The 25,285-nt window shown below is 39.5% G+C and overlaps 1 protein-coding gene across 1 annotated transcript; it reads right to left on the bottom strand.

The window, feature by feature from the left end:
* Window positions 1-7,891: 7,891 nt before the first annotated feature.
* MAP9 (microtubule associated protein 9) lies at window positions 7,892-25,195 on the bottom strand. Its single transcript, XM_038136537.1, has 11 exons — window positions 24,883-25,195; window positions 23,925-24,021; window positions 22,263-22,661; window positions 20,419-20,615; window positions 19,487-19,545; window positions 18,844-19,009; window positions 17,666-17,755; window positions 16,827-16,988; window positions 16,260-16,405; window positions 15,400-15,532; window positions 7,892-9,580 (listed from the first exon to the last, which is right to left on the bottom strand). The coding sequence occupies exons 1-11, from the start codon at window positions 24,916-24,918 to the stop codon at window positions 9,458-9,460; spliced, it is 1,608 nt and encodes a 535-aa protein (XP_037992465.1). The 5' UTR covers window positions 24,919-25,195; the 3' UTR covers window positions 7,892-9,457.
* Window positions 25,196-25,285: the final 90 nt, after the last annotated feature.

Raw genomic sequence — 25,285 nt, 5'->3', positions numbered from 1 at the left:
TCCATTTCTCATTCCCTGTGTGCTGCGCACCCATGCACCACCCATGCTCCCCTGGGCATTGTCCATTCCGATTTCCTCCTCTCCCAGTGCCTTCCACATCAGGCAACATCCCAGAGGCAAGTCAGGAGTGATCAGGATCTGCATCACAAAACTCCAAGCATGGAGAGTGGAACTCAGGGTTAGAATGCACCTGAAAACACACTTGAAAAGCTCCTGTTATTCCACAGTTCCCACAGCAGGGATACTGGTCAGGAAGCTGCCACAAGATCCCCATCTTCTGAATTTCCTTTCTAGTGACACCCTCCTTCCCAAGTTCCTGCTCCTCCTTTACATATGTGAATCCTCCAGCTAAATTTGAGGGCACATGACCCCACAAAGCACATCTGGGTGACCTCCCCTACCTGTGCTGCTGCCAGGCTGTGAGGGTCCCATGGGAGAAGCAGCTGGCAGAGCACTGGGGGCTTGGCATGAGGGGTTCACCGGGGTGATGCTGAGCATCAGCGTGCCCACTGCCTCACCAGGCCTTCTCAGCAGCACCCTGAAGGCAGCTCCAGACCTCCCAAGTGCTGCTGCTGTAAATCACACATGGGCCTGGCTGACAATCCCTCTCTCCTGCTAGAGAACCACTTTCAACCTGCTTGGTGCTCGCTAGCATTTTAGCAAGGAGACAGGGCACAGGAATACAAGAGATGAGTTATACTACACCACAAGCCAGTTAGGTGCAGGAGTCAGCATTTTGGACACACATCTAGAATATTTTCAGTGCAGTAATAAAAGATCTGTCTCCAATTTCTCTACTGTTTTCAGCAAGTTTCTTTGCTGTAAGATTACAGCAGCACCTATATTTTCAACAAATTAATATAAAGCATGAATGAAGAAAAATAAGCAGTTCCTGATGCCCTACACAAACTCAATGACAAATATATGTGTGCACTTGTGCTCAAGGGACATTAGGTTTCCAAGGTCTACCCATGCCAAAGCTCCTTTGGTAAAACATTCATGCCAACTTCTCTGTGTGTTACTGATGTCAAGAAGAGAGCTGAATTTAAGTGAGCAGGGTGTCCCTGCGGGATCATGCTGGTAAAAGGAGACCCTCAGGGCAAAGAGCGATTCTCTGCTCGCTGGGTGCAGATGAGGCTGAATGGGATCCCTCCTGGCTGCTCTCCAGGGGCGTGGTAATGCACCATCTGTGTCCTGTTGTTGCTACTGCCATTTAATGCAGCCTCCTTCATTAGCTGGCAAAGTGAATCTCAGCTGAAAATCAGCTTCCCAAGGGCAGGAAAGGGAGGAGAGCATCATTTATCCCAGGTTGTAAGGCAACAAAAATAACACATTTCCAAAGCTTTCTCGCTTAGAAAAGTAAACTAAGCTATTTTGAGAGATTCAGTCAAAACAGACATTCTCTACCCATAATTTAATATGGGATTTGGGTTTGCTGAAGTGCCCAAAGTGCTTTGTTCCTTGCTGTCTGAGCACCAGCCGGCAGCAGCACTTAGCCCTGTCTGAGCAGTCGCCTGGGAGAGCTGCTGGCCCTATCTGCCCTGTCAGCCCTGGTCCCTGGTCACGCAAGGTTTTGTGTAATGGACTGCATGCCATTCAACTGAAATATTTATCATAATCATATTTACAAGAGGCTTGGCTCCCAGGAGGGACTGAAGGTCTGAATACCATAGCAGAAGTGAAATAACATACCGTGTAGTTAGTTGGGGCTTCTGTTTTCCAGTTGCATTCAAAAAGTTTGGAGCCAGACAAAAAACCCAGTTTGCTGGGGTCAGTGGCCACAAGAAATACTCGAACATGTCTGATGGGAGTCATAAAAAAAAGTAACTGAGCAGAAGTAATGCTTATCAGCAGAAAGCCTCTCTGCTGGCAGCAGGCTCCACGAAGCCCCGTGCCACCTCTCCCCGCTGCAATATTGTTTGCTCTATCCCCATCCATCCCAGAGGCACAGCCACACCAAGCAGCTGCAGCAGGGCAGTTATAAATGTGTAATGAATGCTTTTAAGACTCCCCAGCAGGTGTGCAGCTTGTGAGTCCGTGCTGTGATCTTACGTGGCTGGTAGGCTGTGGTAGAGACAAAAGGGCCATGGAGAGTGGCAGTGGGGAGATGAAGGGAGCAGGGCCAGGAAGGAACACAGCTGGTGGCACAGATGTGGCAGGGCATCCAGCATCCTGAACTCCAAAAGCAGGCAGACAAAAGTTCCTACTTCACCTGGAGCTTAAAGGCTATAGAAAAGGTGAAGAGGTAATGTTTTTTGCTTTTGCCCATGTGCAGGACTAGGGGCAGGTCAGGTGCTGATCACAGGAGGCACCCTGATGTCCATCCTACAATTGTGGTAAGGGATTGTGCTTGTTGGCTTCATGAATCACTGTCTGTAAAAGGTAGTGTGCTTTCATGTGATTAGGTGGAGGGGAACTTCAGGCTATGACTTCCTGGCTAGAGCTTGCTGCCTCTTCCCCTCAAACACTTTAATACATTACTCCAACACAGAATGTATTCATGGTGCTTCTCCAGTCTTCTCTACTCATGTCCAGGTACTTTCTATTTCTCAGCTTTTCCCTCAAGTCTCAGTATGGATCTGTCTAGCCAGTCACACTGGCAAAAGTCCATCGGAATGAACAGTTTTGGGGTTTCTGTACGTGCCCTGTTTGAGGTTTGTCTCCACACTTCTTTTCCATGAAAACTCCCATGAGTTGCTGGTGTTGTGAGCCGGAGTAGAGCATGACACTGTGTCACCTTCAACTAGCCTGGTGGATCTGCAACACACTGAGTGCAGATGTTCAGGCACTGCACTGAATTTTCTCCTAAACATGGGTGAGAGAGGCTAGTGGCAACATTACCAGAATTTGGGGCTTAGAGCCTCATCAAGGCACACTGGGACGATTGCTGAGCTTTGTTCAATGCCTATATGTAGCTCTTCACTGTATTGCACTATAATTATCTAAAATATAAGTCCCCATTCTCCTCAACAACCAAAGAGTATATGTGATGGGTGGAGTAGGGGGGGACACAGTCTAATGTGGCAGAAGCTGAAGCCTTTATGGGGACCTTTGCACAGCTATAATTTTGTAGGAAAAGCAGCAACAACTTCAGGGGACAATACAGATCTAGGAGTTTAAAAGTGTGTGTTCTGACCCCTGATTTGGTCATGACTCAGGGTTGAGCAGCCACATTTGTCTAACGTAGGGGATCAAGTCTTACCTCTTCCCATTGGACATTGGGAGCCTGTCTTTAATGATTAACCTGCCACGCTACCTGTGTGCTCTAATTTATTCCAGGTATGCTGGACCTGAACACAAGTGAAATCTCTGGGAAGTTCAGATGCTTAGCACCTGAAAATCTTAGTTTGTTGTACAGAGCTAGAGTTCAGTATTCATGTGGCAAAATAGATCTGTCCTTCAGTTACTAAGATTTTAAGTGAGACCAAAACAGCAACCCTTGCTTTTCCCCTTAAATATCTCCGTATTCCAGTGCAATCTAGGACTCATAGAAAAGCCACAAATATGTGTGTGCTTATTCTTAGCTGCCAAATTTGCTAAAGATGAGTAAGACTCACTTATTGCCCATTGAGTATTTTATTGTGGCAACAGCTTATCCATTTTTAAAAGGAATTACATACTTAAACTGATGAAAACAGAGTCTTGCCAGCTATGACTATAATACGTTCTAGTCCTAGTAAATCCTGCTCTGGCATGTGTGGGCAGGAGCTTGTTCAGGGCATCTTCCCAAACATTGTCAGGTCAGAACAGGGACATTCAACCTCTATGAAAGACTGAAATCTGCACAAAACCCCACGGGCCAGTCTTGTCCTTGCTCTGTTTTACCCATCAGTGGCAAGATAGTGCAAGAGCTTGGGATGTCATTGCAGCCCTGTGGCATGGCCCCACAAACCTGCTGGGTTTTCGGCACAAACCTGATGGCAAAGATGTGCAGAAAATGGCAGCTGGGAACCCAGCTGGCATCCAGTGGCATCCAGTGCTGGGGCTCTGAGATTGGACAGCAGGCTAGCAGGCTTCACTTCCTTCCCTCATGGCAGTACTTTTGAGTGGTACAGTCTTGCTAGTTCAATTTTATTAAGCAACTTATGTTTTGCATCCATTCCCATTTCATAGTTGTACTTCTACAGGTACCTCTGACTGGCAGCAGGAATTTTATATAGACAATAATTCTCCCCACTCTTTCTCTTATGAGTGTTCTAAATTGTGCACAAGATTATTAAAAAAAATCTGTGTGAGAAATTGTGAAAGTGAATCACAAAGAGGAGAGTGTAAAGGATATTTAAGTTGCAAATCAGCAGAAAGTCTTTGTGAAACACTTAATGTGCACTTGCTGTTAACTAATCCTGTTTGTTTCCTCCTGTAATTGTCCTGACTTATTTGCACATAACCTCTCTTTCTAGTGATACTTCATGATCCAAACCCTTGAAAATTTGGGGTCATTATCAAGAGCCCTTGCTTTGGATAGGTTACAAATGCATAGCCATTTGCAAAGAATTTTCCTCCAGTGCAGCATTCCTACATTTTATCGATTCACGTGAGGAATAGAAACTTTAAGCAGAATGTCAATTTTGTTGCAGTGAAATTTAACAGCTCGATGCACTACCATCTGTTTAAGGGAAAATAAGAATCAAGCTGATGTTAGGGTTTAATGCTATAACAATTCTTCAAATTGTACAGCAATACTGATGGCAGATTCATCCTTTGAGCAGATTGATCTCTTCTGGAGATGCTGTATAACAGCAAGAATGGACAGAATTATTTGATCTCGTAAGCAGGAAAGACAGGAAATTGGGTACATGAGAAGAAAGGTAGCCAGAGAGAGGTTGCTTAACCACATAATCAGCAGAAGAGTCAAGGGGAAAATCAGCACATTGGCTTTCCTGCTGAAGACAAGATAGCAAGCAAGGACAGTAGCTGGTGGACTGTGAAACCAAACTGCCAGGAGCTGTTGATACCATTGTACAACAGCTGCTGAGCAGCAAGGGATGCTGCCTTCCTCATTCTCCTTGTGCTTTTGACTAAATCTCTTTGCATGTTTTCTGGGATGGGGAGCCTTCTGTGGCAAAGTCATCTTTACATTTTGCTTGTGCAGCAACCAGCATCATGTTCATAACCACTAATGCTTCTACAAATGATAAGCTGAATAATGACAGTACTGTTTGCTTTTATTTTCGCACTACTATTCATTTTGCTTGCTGATCTCTTGCAAAAAAATCCTTCTGGCTCCCATTTCAACAAAGAATATAGTCCAGCAGTTAGGCTCAGTGCTAAATCACCTCTGCATAGCCTCATTATACTTCAGTATTAGAGGTGCTAAGAAGCATAGAGGAATTCAGGGTAGCTAAGAAGAATTCAGGGTAGCTAAGAATGTTTTTTAACAAAGTGTAATTTATTTGCAATGATTCTCCAGATGCTTCTTCAAGAAAGTGAAATAGGTAGAGGACAGCTAAAATATTTCCCCTTTGTCTATATTATTTTTCCTGTTGTTTTTCCTTCATGGTTTGGTTAGAAATCAGCATATGGGAATGGGTGCTGAATGTATTACAGCAAGTTAAAAGGTGCAAAGGAAAAAAAAAATTAACCAGAGTATTGTTAATACGATGCTCCACCTGGGCACTACAACAGTGAAATGCTGAAAGTTACTGATGTTATCCTTCTATCATTTGCTGTCATCAAGGACCAGCCAAGCCAGTTTATAATTAATGAAGATGAATATATATTACTTTTGAATTCCTATTAATGAAAAATTATTAACATATAATGAGAATTCTCGCTGCTTCCTTAAATGAAAAATTATATGAAAAAAACTTTCAGTTGTTCTAGTCTGAAGCTATCCAGAAATAAAAGCATCACAGAGAAAGAGAATTCATAAAATTAGGAAATAGTAGTAAAAGAGAAACATCCCTTGCAGTACTAAAGACTTTTCATAGAACTTTTCCTCTGAGTGTAGGTGCTAAAATAATGTTCTATGTTGAAAACAGCTCAACTGCCTGAATGCAATCTGCTAATAAGAGCAGACTTCTCCATGCCCCAGGTTGAAATAATCGGGTAGGAATTTTGCAATTACTTTATTACCCATTAGGAGAAAATCTAACTAATAAATGTTATTAAGATCTCAGAAATTGTTCTTGAAAAGCCAACAGGTCAGAAATCTGAAGGTGGAAGTGCTGATGCTCTAAGAGGTGCTTGGGAGTTGACCTTAGCTAATGGATGGTTACAGGGATGAACTAGTCTGGGCCATGAAAGCTGATGATGACCTGATTGCCCTAGGCCTGAGAATGTGAAAATGCTAATCATGTAAGAAGAAGTAAAGGAAATAGAACCACAACCTTGGTTTGAGGAGGGATGATGATGGCTTATTTAGGGATCTGTTTGACAGGATCTCACTGGAGGCTGCCCTGGGAAGCAAAGGGACTCAGGAATGCTAGTTGAGCTTCATTGACATCCCCATCAAAGAACAAGAAAAGTCCACTCTGACACGACTGTAGTCAGGCAAGTGGGGCAGGCAGCCAGCATGCAGGCACAGGCTCTCCTGCTGGAATTCAGAGAGTAGGCAAGCACAGAGATGGTGGAGAGTACTTGCACCATGGAGCAAAACAGAGACATTACTCTACATTGACTAAAACATGGAAGCAATTTACTAAAGCCAAAGCTTAGCAAGAGTTAAAGCTCATATGGGACTCAAAGGTTCTTCTGGAAGTACATGGGCAGAAAGAAAAATGGGATCCTGCTCCTCAGGGGCCAGATGACTTAGTGTCACATGACATGGAAAAAGCTGAGGTGCTTAATGTCCTATTTTGCCTTTTTTTTTTTTTAATGGATGAGGTCTAGCCTCAGACACTGAAGCACTGAAGAGAAAGACAGGAACAGGGAGCACTTCAGTTACTTGGACACAACTAAGTACACAGATTTAGTGTGTCAAGCAGGGCGTTTCCCAGGAAGTACAAGAAGGGGGTGGTGGGAACCATTAAGGTCAACAAAGACAAAGCAAGTCCTGCATCTGGGGTGAAGTTACCTCATGCCAACAGTACAGCCTGAGCCTCAGTTGTCAAAAGGCAGCTTTGCAGGAAAGTACCCAGCGGTGCCAGAGGAGAAGCAGCAGAGCATAATCCAGCCATGGGCTCTCACAGCAGGGAATGCCAATGACATTGCGGGCTGTATTAGTAAGAGTGGGCTCAGCAGGTTGATGGAAGGGATTGCTCCCCTCTGTTTGGCATGTGTGACACTGCAGCTGGGAGCGAGACAGCATCTGGATCATCATGTTTAGTTTTGGGCTCCCCAGTGCAAGAAAGATACAGACAAACTGGAGCAAATCCGGGTTTTGATGTGCAGCCAAGGCTGCCATCGGTGTTCACAGCCCAGAAAAGTTTATCCACGTTAGTCTGAGTCAAGTAACTCAGTTAAATACATAATTAACCAAGTGAAACACAGCAGTCCATGATATATAGCCCAGGTAAGATGATCTCCTATTTTGTGAACATAAAAGAAAAATATACAATGGAAAGCAGCATACAATTTTTTCTTACACAGAATGAGAGACTTGAAGCAGAAAATCATTTATCATCAGCCTGTGCATTTAGTGCACCAATGGAGCAACTTTATGCCTAAATCAAATAATTTGGAAAAAAAATAGAGATACTAAAATATACTAGGTTATTGTTTAGAAACTATGTTCCTTAAAAGAATGTTTGCATTGCTGTATCAGCAAGTGTCAGAGAGCTGGAGGAGACAACTGGAATGCTGTAGAATCTTGCCTTCAGTGGAATACAGTTCCCTATCTACTTGTCATGTTAACAATGATAGCTTGGGCTTAGATACTGCCTAGTTAATCTCCATGTACTAAAGCTTTAAATAAAGATTTCTATCCTAAAATCCAATGAAAACATTGAGGTTATTGTACTAAAATATACTTTATTAATACAAAATATTTTCCCTCTGTCATCAATAAACACATAGATAGGATCTATACAGATATTTGTATATTCTTATACATTAATGTACATATGTTTATATTTCTCAGCTCTAAATCTTCTATGGCATTCATGCTATGCTGTAACATGTACAAATTTTTACAATATAACATTAAATGAAGCTCCCCAAATTTTATTATAAAAGTTAAACACATCAACTGTTTTCCCTTGTCTACAGACTTCAGCATCTTTTCCTAATTGAGAAGTTGTGAATTTGTGAGCTTCTCCTCATTGCTCTGAAAGATGTCACCCACATCTTCTCACTTCTGTCTTCTGTCAAAACCTTTTATACAGTTATAGAAAGGCTTAAAGTCAGTGAGGTTGCGGCACTCAGTTCAGGAACAGGCACCTAACAAACTCTCTTTATCTCTGCCACTAATTCTACTACACTTTTCATTTCCACCCCTCAAGTCAGCAGAGGGACCTTCCTTGCTTCGTCTAGGTGGACACTGCAAAAAAAAAAAGGATCCAGATGATCCCTTTCTCACAGACTGCCTTGTCTCAGACTCTTCAGGTCTGTTGTACAATAAACTCTGCTGCTTGCTACAAATTTCATCCTCCCGTGATACTCCTGTTGGAGTTTCTTAACAGACTAAACTCAAATTCAAGGCTCCAAGTGCTAAAAGCCCAGAGCACCAATGATGCACACCACCTCCCCAATCTGAAGGCCTGAGGTAATTTAGTATTTTCTCATAATATCCAGGTGTGCCACTTTTGAATTGGCAATTCTTTTGCATTCTGCCAGGGCTGCAATTCCTCATCTCTCCTGCTGCTGTCTGTAATTTTACTCTGCCTCTTACATGGGCCACTGAAGCTGCTCTGGCTGGGCATCTTCTCAGCTTTTTGAAAGTTTCTGCTAGCAGTAGATTCTTTCTCTTTTCTTCAATACACCTGGAAAAAATGCCTGGCCTGCCATAAGGGAACAGCTAGAGCCAGGCCTGTAGCTTATAAAATCCCTGTATTCACCTATCTGCAATATATATGTTCTCTGTATCTTGTATATTTCTGTATGAAAATGACATTCTGATTCCATACTCCTAGCATTTTGTCATCTACCACCACAAGAGAGCCAACATCTCCTTACCATCATCCTTACCCCACAGCCTCCTCATATCATTTCTTCAAGAATTAACTCCTTAAGAGTGTGGTCTAATAACCTAAAAATAACCATTCTGCTACTTATTGGGTGAAAAAAATGCCAGAGTCCAGCTTTATGTATCCTGGATATAAATTTTCACCAAAAAGGTATAACATAACATGGAATTTAGCAGAAGTAATTTAAATGTGGAATTAGAAAAAAATATTACATTTTCTAAATCCACGCAAATGAGTAACAGGTTTATTTAAACTGCAGATATCAAATAAACTAAAAAGAAATAATTTAACATCCATAATGGATTCAGTGAAAATCAGCTGATAACAAAAGACCTACTGGCTATTGATGGAACTTTGTAAACTATCTGTTCTTCGGGAAAGCAATAAACTGCTTAGTAATTACTAGAATATGTGACTTTGCCAGGTGGTCTCCAGGGAGGACTCATTTCATTCCCATGTACAGTCTGCAACTTCCTTTGGTTCTTCTCAAGCTGTTCTCTCCTCATTTTGTTCTCCTGAGAATAAAAAGATGTGTGAAAAAAAGCCCAAACCAAAACCACCCCACCACCCTTCAACAACAATTCTACTAACAGAAAAGTTGTATTATTGTTATGCCTTTCTTGTGTAAAATGAAAAGAAAACATGCAATGGAAATTTGCCTTTTGGAGCTCAGCACATCCCTTTTAGAGGTTTAGTCATGGACTTTGCACAATCCAACCAACAAAAGAGGCTGCACACTGGGTGTCAGTTACAATTAGGGTGACTGTCTCAAGGACAGGTCGCGTTTGTGCACTGTCTACACGAAAAGCCCAACAGAAGGCCTACTGGATTAGGTATTGGTCTTGTATGTAATTAGTCTCATATTAATTACTTCTTGTCTTTACATCACAATGTAAAATATGTTGCTGTCATATAATGAGAACATCAATGCATCATTGTAACCTTCTGTACATATGAAATCACACTTGCCATGTATTAGAACAAACTGGTAATTAAACTATTTAATTTTAAACAAAGATCTATCTAATTTATGTTTTAAGCACTGCAAGGTGCTAATTCTATTTTCTGTTGTTTCAAACAGCAGTGGGGCAATTAGGATGATGAGGGTTGCAAGATACTTGCAACATTCTTTTTGTGTCTCATTAACTAATGATTTTCAAGAGACCTGTCATTCAAAAATTAAGTTGCAATTATTTATAATTATTTTTGAATTTCTAATCAGTTCCATTCTACATAAGCATTCTTCTTTGCAAAGATGACTGCCATTTCACCCTCAAGAGGACCAGCATCTAAAACTGCATCTGCATTAGCAGTTTAGTACACTGGCAACCTCTCAAGTTTTCCTTGCAGGTTTGCGGTGCATATGGGTGCACATTTCTTACTGACTTAAAGTAGCTTTTTTCTTGGTGAAACCAAGGTTGGCCATATAGACCACAGAACAATTTAAAGTGCCCCTGTGAAGGGTGGATAAGAGGTCCTTGAGCAGCTGCCTTTCTCACACATGAACATTCATTCCCAAGACCAACAACTGGCAAACACATCCCTGGTAGTAAAGATGCAATGTGGATATGCCCACTTGAAACCATCATCAGCTGTGCCACATCCAACCCTGGTTCCTTCATTGTTTGCAGCCCAACAGCCAGTATTTTGAAGCATCCATAGAAGTTTTGTGTTTTCACATGTATGAACTGCACTGCAGTGAAAGTACTGCTCCTTGAGGAGAGCTGTAAGACAGCTGGTACTCTCATATAACCCATGACCCTATTCCTCTGATGGACACTGTATAGCCACAAATTCCCAAAATGCTGGCAGTGTTTGTTACTCATATGTGAGCAGGGAAATAGTGAAGTAACTGTGGCTGAGGGAGTAGACTGAAAAATGGGTGTGGAAGCATTACTGTAAAAAAGGGAGCTTGAGTGAAGTTTTTCTCCTGTTTTACACATATATGTGTCCAAAAATTGTAGAAAGCAAAGCAACACAATGAAAAAAGAACCCTATCAATATGATTTTAATCTGTGCCCTTCAGCTCTTTGTCAACATAAACCTGAAGATCCAATTCAGTTAGGAACATCTGGTCTGGCTAAACAAACACACAATAATTTAATGACATTACTAATAAGACTGATTAAAAGCAAGGCAAGGTTTGCACGGAAAAGGAATGCCCTTTCTTAAATAAGCTATACAAAAGTTCATCACAGTCTAATAAAAAATACTATCTGTCTGTAAAAACTGTCTCTTTCTGATCACACAGAGTAATTGAGACAACCTAGGCTTGCAGCACTGTGGCATTCTGATTCTTATCATCCCTCACTTTTGCCTTCTTTCTCCTTCCACAGAGATTTCATCAGATGAACACAACTAGTGGGTTTGGGTCTTTAGAACAAATTCAAGAGATTCTAAAATTCTTCAAGGGGTCTGTTTAGTACCCTAAGAGAAAAGTAGTCTGCATTATCAGTGATATTTTTCAAAAGAGACATCGAGATATGTGAAGCAGTACAGATGAGCTTGGGAAGAATATGCTCTAATGGAATACATATATGATACATGCTCATGTATCTATAAGCATAGAATTACATTGCACAAAGATATGTATACCATCAGAACAGGTAAGTGAAAACTCATTAAAAGTAACATTTCCTGCAGCAGTATTGCAAGCATTAGAGAAATTGCATGCTACAAAGAAATGTGCATATTTTATGTTTATCAAGCACTCTCTACTGAATAGATGTTACACAACAGACTCAAGTATGAAAACCACAAGCAAAAATAAAGCATACACCCACCCAGGAAAGGAACAAAAGTTACTTTGGATTTTTAAACTGTGCTTCAGTTTTGAATGTTTGGGTTTGAAGATACAATTATAGCATTACTGAATCCCAGTGGCAAGGAAAGAGTCGTAAGTTACTTTAACTGCTTTTTTAAAAGATTAAATTCAAAGTGAAGATCTACTGGCCTCCTCCCTGTCTTCAACACACACAACGTTTTTATGTTCTTGTCAGAACTACACTGCAAATTCTCAGAAGACATAGCTGATGTAAATATTCCATAGAATAATAAACAAGATGTTATTTGCACTAATTGAAGCAGAGTAACAGAAACAGTGAAAGGTTAAATCAGTAACTGTAGCTTCTTTAACACTAGATGAAGTCAACTGTATGGCTTGATTTCTGTGGAAGTTTCCAACACGATAGCCTAGTAAGATGAATATATTTTTCACTTAGGAAATTCTGGGAAGAGCACATTCCTTAGCAGTATGACTGCCACATAGAAATTGAATTTTAGATATTACAGAAGACTGACAACATTTAAGAGGAGTAACAATAGCAGCCTTATTTCTAACCTATTGTAATGACAGGCCATGAAAATTGCAATTTAGAAATTATTTTCAGAGAGATCTTATGAAATGAATGAATACATGAAATTAACAACCCACTTCAGCTATTTCTAACCCCGAAAAGCAACAAATCCATGGGACTTTTCCAGTATATCCTTTCTTGATGTTTTTAAACAGCTTTAGAATGCCAAAAATAGATATTGCACATGCTAAAATTCAAGGTAAAATGTCAAACTTCTTCTAAGGCTTTCTACATTACTATGCTGGTCTTTGAGAACTATGTGAGAGCAGCCTTACTTCTCAGAAGCTCATGGTAGGTTGATGTTTATCACAGAAAATGGACAACATTAATTTATCTAGGGATGACACTCACTTCTATCCACAGTAAACAGGTATCAAGATTAGTGTTTCAGAATTAATGGAAACTAAACTAAACAGTTATTATCAACTTTCTATGTGATTCTTGTCTGCATTCCACTCCTCAGAATAGGTGCATGTCAATGACAAGTGCCAGACACTGGTATTAGGCAGTAAATAAAAAATGATCATTTATCAGGATAGATTGGCTTGAGGAGTTCTTGGTGAGTAGCAAGAAGCAAATGATAAGAAGAAACAAAATAAATAGAAGCTTGAATTTCCAGGCAATACTAAAGCATCTCATCTCAAGATTATCCTTTTTATGCCAGTATTTTACAAGTGTTAATAGACTTTTCCAGGGCATTTATTTCCAGCCTTAAAAAATAATCTTCTCTATGCTCTTATGCTATCAAACATTCCCACAATGACCTCTAAAAGCAGAAGTAACAGAATTGCCATTAACATAAAAGCAGAATGTTTCTTCTATTTTAGAAGAACTACAATGAGATTTTTATGTCTGTTTTATCCATGCATTATGGTCAACACCTGCTTCAGGAAAGCTGAGGATGAATGTACCTATTTCTTTCTGCTGACTGTTAATGAAAACATTAGAATACTTCCCACTATATCACTCCTATTTTATTTCCCTTAGAAAAAATATTTTAGTTGACAGAATACTTTTAAAGGGTTTCCAAATTCTGCCCTCAGATCTGATGCCTATCTACCTGCAGGCAGATGTCACCTGAGTTCCCCTGGTAATGCAATGACAACTTTACAGTGTTTCTCTCCTGCAGTTCACGAATGGCCTGTATTTGTTCTGTAAATGTACAAAGTGAGGCAATATTGTGGCCAAAAATTATGACAGAGCCATTTCCCAATATGCTTTCTCAAATAAAGGAATGTAAGCTGCAAAAAAGACAGCCCAAATTCTGAAAGTAAAAATGTGAAGACTGGGCACGAGATATATCAGTCAACACTTGCACACAGACACTGATCATTTTAGAGGTACCTCTGCCAACCAGTTCAGTACTTATCCCATCCTATACTTGCTAATTTCTCATGTAGGCACATGTATATCTAATTAGATCTGGTCATTCCTCCAACTACTAAAATTTTCATTAATATCCCACTGAAGTGATTACCTCAGGAATTCACACACAATTTGAATGGGAGAGATGCTAGGCAGCATCTTTCACTCCCAAAAAAAAGGGATAATTTTTTTACCTTCATACAGAGTCCAGGACAGGAAGGAAGTCAAATGTACAATGAGAAGTAGCATTCTTGCTTTGGTACAATTAAGTTGATTAGGATAGTCTCAGTGAGCAGAGCATACCAGGGCAGTGCATTAGTTACTGCTCAAAGCATTCCCTACCTTGGCAATCAGGAATATTGACCAAGCAAGAAATAACCTAAGTTCAGACATTAATAATTTGCTAAACTGACCTGAAAATCTCTTGACAATGGGGACTGGAAAAAAAAAGAACCTTCTTATCAATGATTACAGAAATGAGAGGTATTTTAACAGGGGACCGGGTCAAACATCTTAAAAGATATAAACCAAAGATTTAAAAAGTTTGGAAACAGAGAAAAGGGAAAACATGCAGGTCATTGTGTTTTGTGCAATTGCGTATTTCTGTATTTCTGGGTTAGCCAAGTAAAGGATGATTGTCCTCTCTAAATCTCCTCTAAACCTGTCCCACACCTGTACATCTGCCTGACTCAGTTATCACCTATCTGCCTCTCCCTCCTTAAAAAAAAAAAAAAATTAAAAAAAAATAAAGCAATTGACATTAAAGAAGAATTCCTGTAAGGACCATAATACAGCTGGGTTGCAAGATCCCATCCTTAAAAATGGCAACAGAGACCATATGTACAAGGCATTCCAGAAATCACATGGAAGAGAGACAACAGAAGAAACACTTTCTAACTAAAAAAATCTTGACAGTCAGTATGAAGGAAGACTGTGTCACAGGGTGGGGAATTAAAACAGGTTCTACTTTAACTGGCAAGTCACATACCTTTAAGAAAACAACATGCTAAGAATAATAGTGATCTCTCTTCTAGTTTGTCTTTCTGCAGCAAGGAAAAATAACTTGCCTTATTGTTGGGACTAGAGCACTGGATTAATTTACTGCTTTACAACAGGGACACATTGGGAGCATCAGAGTTCCACCCTTTCTCGCAAATGGAAATCATCTTGAACCTTATTACAAGTGCTTTTATAAATTTTAAGGTCTCCAAGTCTCCATTGAAAACGCTTCCTTGAATGACCACACACTGACTGTTGCAGCTGGCAATGCTGTTTGACTTCACATGTTTTGTGCTCTGGCTAATTGGCCCTTCAGAGGTGGTTGGTCCTGATATGGAATGGCAAAAAATTAAGCCTGATGGAAATTGAAAACTTGATGGCATGTAGGTAGGGAGAATTTATTTTCCATGTATGCCAGGTATCAAGTGCACTGTTTTAAAGCAACATTTTGCAAACAAATTCAAGGGGGACAAGCGATGTAATGTTGCCACCCTCTGGCCTCTCTCATAACAGCACAATACCCCACGAGTATTACAATATTCAAGTGCTCACACTACATCAAACCTTTTGCCTTTGACAAAAGGCAAAAAAAAAGCCAAACCCAACAAACATACCAGCCATCTTTCATATTCCTCCATAGCCTTTTCGCTTTTTTCTTCCTTCTTTGCTTGTTGCATTTCTCGCTTTCTTTTTTCTAGGAACTTCTCTACTTTCTTCTTTTTTATATATTTTTCCTTCTTTTCATTCCTGCACAGTGAGAAGGAAGAGCAAGAGGTCATCATGTACAGACCAAAAGCTGCATCTGTGACCAATTAAGTAAATTGAGTCAAAATATGTATTATACACTTTAAATAGAAGATTAAGAATATGTATTTAAAATCGTCCATGTCCATTTTTACACATCACCAAGGTATAAATGAATCTCTATCTAATATGCCATCACCTTTTCTGTACTTTGTTCTCCTTTATTTAGTATTATAAAAAAACAAAACATTCTGAACTTTTGTGGGTAACTTTAAGTTGTGCATTTTCTGTGAAAACTCTTGGCTTGTAAAACTAATATAGAATATCTCCAGCAGATACATCTCATTTCCTTCTTCCTACATCTGCATGCTTATATTGTATTCCATGAAACTCCAAAGATTTACCTTTCTTCCTATGGCTTAGTAATGAAGCATGAAAATAACCATGTAAGACACAATACTACTACACAATGAATTTTATCATGTGCAGTATCTCTGCCTGGGCTTAGTTAATATCCTCTTGGGGAGGAAAGCAACTAAATTAATAAAGTGAAGGGAGCTACATAGCTGCTTTGCACTGTTAGACTTTGTCTCCATTGGGAATGAAGAGTCTGATCCAAAGCATTCCATTGTCTTCCAATTACAAGCACATCAAGCATTCACAGAAGACTATTACATCTATAAGCGAGGATTTTGGAAGCTATGATATAGCAAACACAGTGGAGAAGTACCATTTTTCAACTGCTGATACACTGACTCTCCTCTTCTCTGCAACTAGATCCTCTTCTATCTTCTTCCTCATTCTTTCAGACTGTTTTTCCTTCCTGCTTTGCTCTCTTAAATATTCCATTTTTCTTTCTTTCCATTTTTTGAATGCCTAAAAATAACCATAGATCCATTTCTGTCAATACTCCACTAGTCTAATCTGCATTATTATTTTTTGTAATTTCTACACATTCTAATTTTAGAATATTTGCTTGTAGAATTTCTCAGAAGTGGGTATCACTAGACCTAAAAAGAATCTTATTTTTCAGTAGGCAATAGTTAATTGCTAGTGTATTTGTATGAAATTTATTTTATGCTCAAATAGACTCCAAATATAGAAGCCTGTTTGTCTGCAATTGTAAACATTACATATTTCTACAGAACAAAACCTAATACAAGCTTTCTTCAAAAACTAAGCATGTCTAGATTTAAGATTCAAGTTCATTTTCCTCTCTTTCTGGATTAATCAAAATTATTTTCACCATCTCCTGAACCACATTCAAATACACACTTAGGTACATATTTCACATCACCGCTTGTGCTGCTTCTGTTTTTTCCTTATTCTGTTCTGCTGGTTTCTTTTCCTCAAATTCCTCAAGCTTTTTTTTTTCACTTAACTTCCTTGCTTCTTTCTCTTTCTTTTTTTTCCAGGCTTCGTAACATGCAATTGATTCTTCTCTTTTAAGTGCTTCTTTCTAGATTGGAAATAAAAGTCTACATTTAAATCAATTTCAGTATAAAATTCTAAGTGAAATAGTAAGCTTTAAACTTATTGCTAAATGGAGCAATAAAGAATCAGACATTGATTTGCTTACAACATTGCAAGTATTACAATTAAATTTTAAGCATATATAGGGTTATTTTCTATGCCCATTTTTAGTTTACTTGAATGAGACTAACTGCTCCCACAAAGTATGTGTAGAAGGATATGAAATGCATGTTAAGTGCTTAGAAGTGAAACATATTAAATAGTTAAAAGCCAAATCAAAGAATGTGCATGATACTACTCAAGCCAGAGCCCTCTCTAGGTAAGCATCTCTTGAGGCAGGGAGTGAATGCATGTTCTCATGCAGAAAACAAAACTTGGCACATTAAGAATTGAGCATCCCAAGGTCTTTGTAAATTAACTTGAAAATTAATCTGGGAAGCACATTTCTAACACACCTTGTGTAAATGTGTAGGGAAGCATTGGACAGACACTGTTTACCACAACCCTAACAAGTAGGACACGCCATTTATTGTTTCACATCACCTCGTGCTATTTGGAGAAAACTAGATACCTCACAACAGCAGAGGGATGCACTTAGGCAGGAAGAACACTTCAAAGAGTGATAGTTTGTCAACTTCTTTTTAAGCAACAATGTAAACAAACCTTTTCAGTATTGTTCCTTAGAATTTCAGCTTTTTCCTTTTCACTTCTCTTTAATTCCACTAGAAGGAGCTTTTTCCTTTCCAACCAGTTCTGTAAGAATCATTAAAATATTTTTAAAGTCCTTTTAAGGTGTAAGTAAAGAACAGCACCAATATAATGACCACCAAGATTACTCTCAGTTTTTCCACGTTCTAGTTAAATAAGCATCCCATGTGGAAAACTAAGATGTCATCACACAAACCTTGTGATCAAAAAATTTAAGGTTCTAAAATCACAGCAACAAGTTCTAAAAAAAAAAAAGCATCTTCCTAGAAACACCAACAAAAATGTCAGCATTAATCAAAATGAAATAGAAGAATGCAATAAAGGTTCTTATTACTTGGTATATAGGAATATTATTTACATTTGTTGTCTCTCTTGAAAATACATACAATTAAAGAGAATAAAATCCTGCTGGGAAAAGTGAGACTTCAGGCAGCCATAAAAGGTTATGAACCATCTGCAGATGCAGGCTTAAATTTTCTAGAATTAACTGTATATTTCATATGTAGTTCAAAGATAATAGTGTCCTAAATGAAGACTATTCTACATCCAAAAACTATGGAGATAATACAAATATGGATTTGAGGGTCTAAAATTTGTTTTAGGACCATAACAAGTATTAAAAACACATAGCAATATAAACGGTGCCTGTTAATGAGAGTTGTTCTCAAACAGATTAGCAAAAATTTGTTTAAACCCAGAAAATAATTGTTGTGAAATTCTAAAAGGAATTTACACATATTATTCTTGTGGAAATAGTATAGGATTTGTTATCAATTTTCCTGAACGCTATTTGAATAGAACATACGAGGGAAAAAACCAAATAACTGTAAATAGACACTTACTTACTTATGTTAATGATAAAGTAGAAATAATGGAAAATATGTGCCTGAAAATAGTCTGAAACAATAAAGTATAAACCACATAAAAACATTATGTCCCTTTCATCAAGTTTTTTGTTCATAATATGAGGAAAAGGCATAGCCAAGAGAATAAAAGGATTACTATACCTGTAAGTCAATGAAAGGAATACAGTAAAAAATATTGATTTCAAGAAAATATGAGGTCTCGAACCCTGTATCAGGACCTTTATATGCAAAATTTTGTTTGTTGATTTGTTCATTTTTAAAATCTACCTGATAAACAGCTGCCCTTATATTATCTACTTCGTTGAATTCTGGACTTTTCTTCTGAATGCATTTATCCTCCAACACCTTCAATGATCCCAGATACTGAGATGAAACAGGTGAAGTTGATGGAACAGCTTTCCCCTTTCTCTTTAAATGCACAAAAGCTGTAGACCTAGGAAAATACCAGGACACAAACACATTAATGACCTTTCCTTTTACTGTAGGTCATACAGTAGTATGAGCTGTGTATGAGTACTGTTCCTCTTATTTCAGTGCATACCAAAAGTTACTGTGATTTTTTTTTATATGCACTTGACTGGGGACTGGAGAAAGGAAAAGGAGAAAGAACTTACCTCTTGTTAATTTACAAATTACTTACACTTTCATCTAAGAAACAGCTTAGAGCCTGTAAAGACTCCAGTAACACACTCATCATAGACACTGGCAAAAGATCTGGGAGTTTGATCTGACATAAACCTGAAGAAGGGTCATAACAACATGCCACATGCACTAAACTGTTTTCCACAGATGGTCAGAGGTTGTCAGCAGCAAAGACAATGCTGACAGAAAATGAGAGGGGAGCAGCATTGTCGGGGGGCTTACAGGCATTTTAAATGGCTCAGAATAATGCCTGGCATTCTCCTCTTACCTGTCAGATAGAGAAGCCTTTGGGTTTTGTAGAACTCTCTCCTTTGTTTCACTTAGTTTCTAAGAAACACAGAGGAAAAGTAAAGTTATACAGTCTCTTAAACAACAGACCAGATGAAATGGGTTTTTACAAGATAACAAGGGCACTGAGAATTGGACTCAGCCCTTATGAGTCTATTCCAAGTCGAGATATTCCATGGTCTCATGATATTATAAAAACAGGCAAGAAAGACACCCTATTAAAGAGAGGTTATAGTACAGGGTAAGGAAGTAAGGAGAGAAAACAAACAAACAAACAAACAAAACCAAACAAAGAAAGCCCCAAAACCAAGCAAGCAAGCAAGCAAGCAAGCATTCAGAATGCCTGTATCACTTTGGAATGGCAGCTAGGAATGTTCATTTGTATTACGTAAAAATACAGTCAATAGTTTAGAAATAATTAAAACTTAAAAAGAACACAACTGGTTTATTCTATAAATACTCTTTTAAGTATTTTGAATACTTAGCTTTAATAACTACATGTAGCTATGTATTTTCTTTTTAGGATAAAGCATAGAGTGCCTTGCATCCTATCCATTATTCAGGTCACACATGGACTCCATCCTCTGCCAACACACACTGCTCACTGCTACTCAGCTATCCTCACAACAGACATTTGACATTTTCACTTTGAAAAGAGTACTTTCTTAAGTGTGGAAAACACATTTCAGTACCTTTATCTGACTTAAATAATTTGTGGAAAAGGTATTCCTTACATCTTCCATAAAGCTATACAGAATTTATAAGAGCCTCAGCTCTAGAAACCAGATATAAATTGCCAGCTTTACACACAGTGTTCTACACACTTAAATTACCAACAGCAATGTTACAAAACTCTCCATTGTGTCTCTAGGACATTGTTCCAAACAACGGTAAACTGTGTATGAGCAATACCTTGACAGAGTTCTTGGACGTGTTTTTTGCCTCCTCATGCTCAGATTGATCATTCACTGACAACTCCTGTATTGTATCGGCTATTTTTTGCTCTTCTGTTATTTTCATCATTTCATCTGAACTGTCAACAGAAGGGGATTTTCTACCATTGTCCTCCAATTTCAAGTCACTTGTGCTGACAGTCTTCTGATCTTGATCTAAAGGGAGAAAAAAGATTGAGAGGACACATTAACAAGAACTTCATTGGTTTTGGGTATTGTTTTTTTCTGTGCAAAATGTATTTCTAGAAAAATCATCAATCTATGACAGTTGTTACTAAATTCCATATAGTATAATGTATTTTCTGTATGCCTCCTTCTCAGAACTATATACGAATAAGAGCAGTATTCACTTGTATTTTCATGTAAGACTGGAGTAGCAACTGAAGCTTGAACTAATGTTAGAGAACAGAAGAGCAAGACAAAGGGAAAACCTTCCATATGCCTTACATGCCTCTAGTGCAGAAACCAAAAGCAAAAGTCATTGCAGTCACAGAAAGAGCTCTTCTGACATCTAGCAAACTTCTGATTAAGCATGCCAGTTAACACTCTGGGTAACAAATACTGCTTTCATTGTGTAGTGTTCTTCAGGAGTGTGAGACACATGAGGGAATAAATGAAAAATTCCACAGTGGGGATTTAAAGAAAACATCACCTCAATTTGAATGTATGCCTAAATGGAAAAGCTGTTATTTATGAAACACGTTATTAGTAAGACTTAAAAAACATTTTCGTCAGATTTCAACTGCCAGTAATGCAGAGATCTAAATTTGTAAAACAATTCAGACAGAAGCCAAAGAATGTCTGAGTAAACCAAATTAGAAATAGTTCACAAATTTCTGACGGAATTATTTAGAAAAATAGAATTTTTGGATGACAAATTAACTCCAATTACCTGAAGAAAGGAACATCAATGCCCATAATCAAATAAATTTACCCTAAATTTACAGTGATGAAGGTATGTTCAAGGAGACAAGAATTCTGAATTTACTGAATTTTAACCAATATTGCAGTGTGTCACTGTACTACTTTGATTCACATGAAGAAATTGAGTAGTTCAACTTCTTTTCTAAAGTCTAAAGTCTGTAGTCTAAAACTACACAGGCACACCAGCCAGGAAGGAGAGGTGTCTGCACATTCAAATACCTTTGAAAGCACTTTGGTGCCACCATGTGGAAAGGAAAAATGAAGCTGATACCTTTAATCATGCTCTATCAATTTCAAAGTTGTAATCTTCCATGACAGGTAAAAACCAGCCATAAACTTATCTCAACATCAAACAGGACAAATTCCTCTCATATTAAGAATTCCATAAAAAATATTAAGTCTTTTTACACATATAGTTGATTAGCAGAATTCCAAATTCTGCATTGCATATTAAAAATGAATTAGCTGTTCTTATACTGAAGCATTCAAGTTTGGGGGGGTTTATGTGTTTGACTGTACATCCAAACTGTGTCAGTGGACACTATGTGAATACAGCTTTCTGCGCCATGCACACACTGAGGAGGCATCTTGGCAGCCCCCTCACTTCTTCCATGCACATGCACTGATGGAGAGCGGGACTTCAGGGACCTAAACAGCTGGTTTTCATCTTCTGAAAGGAAAAGACAAACAGGAACCTCCTGCTTTTGATCCAAACTGTTCAGTTTACCCCCTGGCATACAGAGTTTGTGTATCTTTAGAAGCTTTGGATGCGAGCCAAAGCAGATGATCGTTAACACAGAAAATAACCCAAATTAAAACACTTTAAAATACTGTAAAATGGCTAAGCAGCAGCAACATTAAAATACTTTTTTTTTTCACCTGGTGCTGAAGCATTTCCTTTTTTGTGCATCTGAGGCTTTGCTTTTGGTTGGTTTTCCTCTTGATTTCTTTTTTCTTGTAGTTCATTAATAGGCAAGTCATCGCTTTCACTATTATCACGCAGTACTTCTTCATTATTTTTTCTGTCATTATCCTCATTTTGACCTTCCAAACATTCTTCTTCACCATCTTTTCTGTCATTCTGCAGGTGCTCATCTTCTAAAACCATTATTTGACGAAGTTTCTTTTCGTGAAAGGATAAATTCAAGTCATCAGCAGGTTCATTTTCCAAATCTACTGCTTTTTGTAAAGCATCATCATTCAAGAGAGGACTCCCAGCAAGAGATCTCTCCGTGCTTGTAGAACCTGAATTACTTTCAGCACGTTCTTTCCCAAGATCTGCAAAGAGCACATTACTGACTTGTATTTGATGCAAGTGGAAAAAAATGCAACACAGAACCTGTATCTTCTATAACTTAACACTGTTTTTCATGTAACACCCTCCTGACTTAAGTTTCTGAGCATTTCTCTTTCTGAGCCTTTGATCTCTGCAAAGCCACCAAACTACAGCATTATTCTGCTTCCTTTCCTGTTATCTATTTTCAAGGACCCAATCCAAAGAAAAAGTATTCACTCATTAATTATTTTCTGCTATGTAATTTAAAGTCCTTCTGCAAAAAAAATGTCTCAATGGTATCTATAGAAAGTAGAAGCAAGTAATCAACAACAAAGCTGGACATGTTTGGTATTAGAACCATCCTCCCTTCCCTTCTCTTCACTTCTGCCCCATTTAAAGTCTACTAGAAGATACTCAAAGAAAATATCTTCCACAATGCCAAGGTTCACATGTTTACCAAAAATATTTATCTTCCTCTAGCCTGTAAACGCTAATTGACCTAGTTTTGGAGCTCAAATGCTTGAGCAAGGTGACAAAAGAATATCATAATAGTAGAGTAATGCATTTACTACTGGAGATCTTTTTTTCCTAATTCTTGTCCGCAAAGGGAAATCAAAGCATCCCACAAACTGTTAAAAGATGTTTCAGGTGAGAATGAAAAACAGGCCGCAGAGGAAGTCCTTATAAAAATACATGACCGTACTTAATATTCCTACTTTCCTTAACATTTAGTGCCATACCAGCCAGAAGAAGAGTCATTTGGCCAATCTTGTTAGACTAAGCATAAACATTACCAAACATCAAATGCATCCTGCTCCAAGAAAAACAGCCAGATCAAACTTATTTCTGGTTTATGTAGTCTGCCAGGGAAGTCTGTCCTGCAGCCCTTATTCACTGATTGTCCAGACTGGGAAACCAGTAAGAAAAAACCACTGCCTTTCTCTCTGTCCATGTCCACTTTCATTTACAATACTGTGCACTACTGTCTGATCCAGGTGTCAAGCAAACAAGATGACTAGGGAGGAGAACTGGGGACAACAATGGTAAGGACCAGTAGAGATTGTGTGTGGTCTAGCACGATGGCACCTCTGCTGATTTCATTGGGAATTCTGGTGCCAACTCGGCAGAGGAGGACAGTGCTTTAGAAGTTGTTAAAATATTAAATACTGGAACACTAAATTACTTTGACACATAAAGATTGTCTAGCATCTAGTAATGAGTTAAAAAAGGAAGAACACAAGGAAAAATATTTAATTTTGTTTTACCATTTAATATGCCATCTTCATCACTTTCAAAGTCATCTGGATATTCATCTTTTTCCTTGCTTGTTGCATGATCAGAAATTGCTTCCTGTAGCTCATCCTGAAACAGTTTCACAAATAACTTTTACAAAAAAGGGAGGATTCACTTGCTCAAGTTCAGCACTAATTCTCTCCTCCCACACATAAGTAAAACTGAGCAACAGAGATAAGCCCATTTAATTGACAATTATGCTGAAGCATAGTGCATCCATTCTACCTCCATTCCCCTAACATACCTGCATCCAAAAAAAGTCCCCAAATCTCCATGTGTTTACTTATATTTCTTCTTTGTAAGAAATATATCTTGCAAATCCCTTTTCCATTTTTGGGCACTTATGATGCATTATCATGTGACACTGCTCCTCTTTTGTACGTTTTGATCGGGAAGAACACAAGAAGAGGGGTCTACCAGAGCAGGTGCCGCATGACAGGAGCCCGAAGCAGGTGGCAGGTCCAAACCAATGGAAGAACTTCACATATTTTGGACTCTCTGCCACAGGACATCACGGACACGATACATTCACATGATTCTCAAGGGCACTGGCCTTAATCACAGATTGTAAACACATAAAGAAATGCACCAGTATCTCCAGATTCCGGACCCTGACCCACAAACCACGAGGAGCAGTGGCTCGGCACGGGCCTTGGGCGCCTCCCGAGGCACCTGCCGGTGCCGGGGCTGTTCCTCCAGCCCGGCTGTCCGGGACGGGGCAGCCGGGCTGCTCCCAGCCTAGGCATGGGCCGAAGCCCGCTTGCCCGCGTCCATTTCCAAAGCAACGCGGATTTTTGTGCCTATGCTGCCTCTAACAGCGAATTACGATATTCCCAATGGCAGAAACCTGCTCGCAGGCCCCGTTCCCCAGCGTCGGCTTTCTGCTCCTGCCCTGCCGGTCCCTGCCTTGCCCCGGCCGCCGCCGCTCACCTGCAGCCCGCAGTCGGCCGTGCCTCCCCCCGCCATGGCGGAGGTGTCTCGCTGCCGCCTCGCAGTGCCCGCGGCCGCCGCCGAGTCCTCCGAGAGCCCTGGCAAAGAGCCTCGGGAAAAATGCCCGGCGGAGAGCCCCAGGAAGGAGCCCCGGGAGTCTCGGGCCGGGCCCGGCAGGTCCCGCCCGGTCGCCCGGCAACGGCCGCGCCGCCGATCGCCTTCCTTAGTCGGGAATCGCCTCGCGTCGCGGCAGCGCCGCTTCCTCAGCCGGGCCGCAGCCGCGCTGCCAGGATTTATTATCGATGCCCATGCCCTGCCAGGATTTATTATCGATGTCCCTATCCTGCAAATAACCCCGTTCCCACAAGGAGCGCATCCGTACTTCCATGACACTCGCACCAGG

The sequence above is a fragment of the Motacilla alba genome, chromosome 4 (genome assembly GCF_015832195.1).
Source record: "Motacilla alba alba isolate MOTALB_02 chromosome 4, Motacilla_alba_V1.0_pri, whole genome shotgun sequence".
Lineage (NCBI taxonomy): Eukaryota > Metazoa > Chordata > Aves > Passeriformes > Motacillidae > Motacilla > Motacilla alba.
This window is presented reverse-complemented; position numbering and strand designations above follow the sequence as displayed.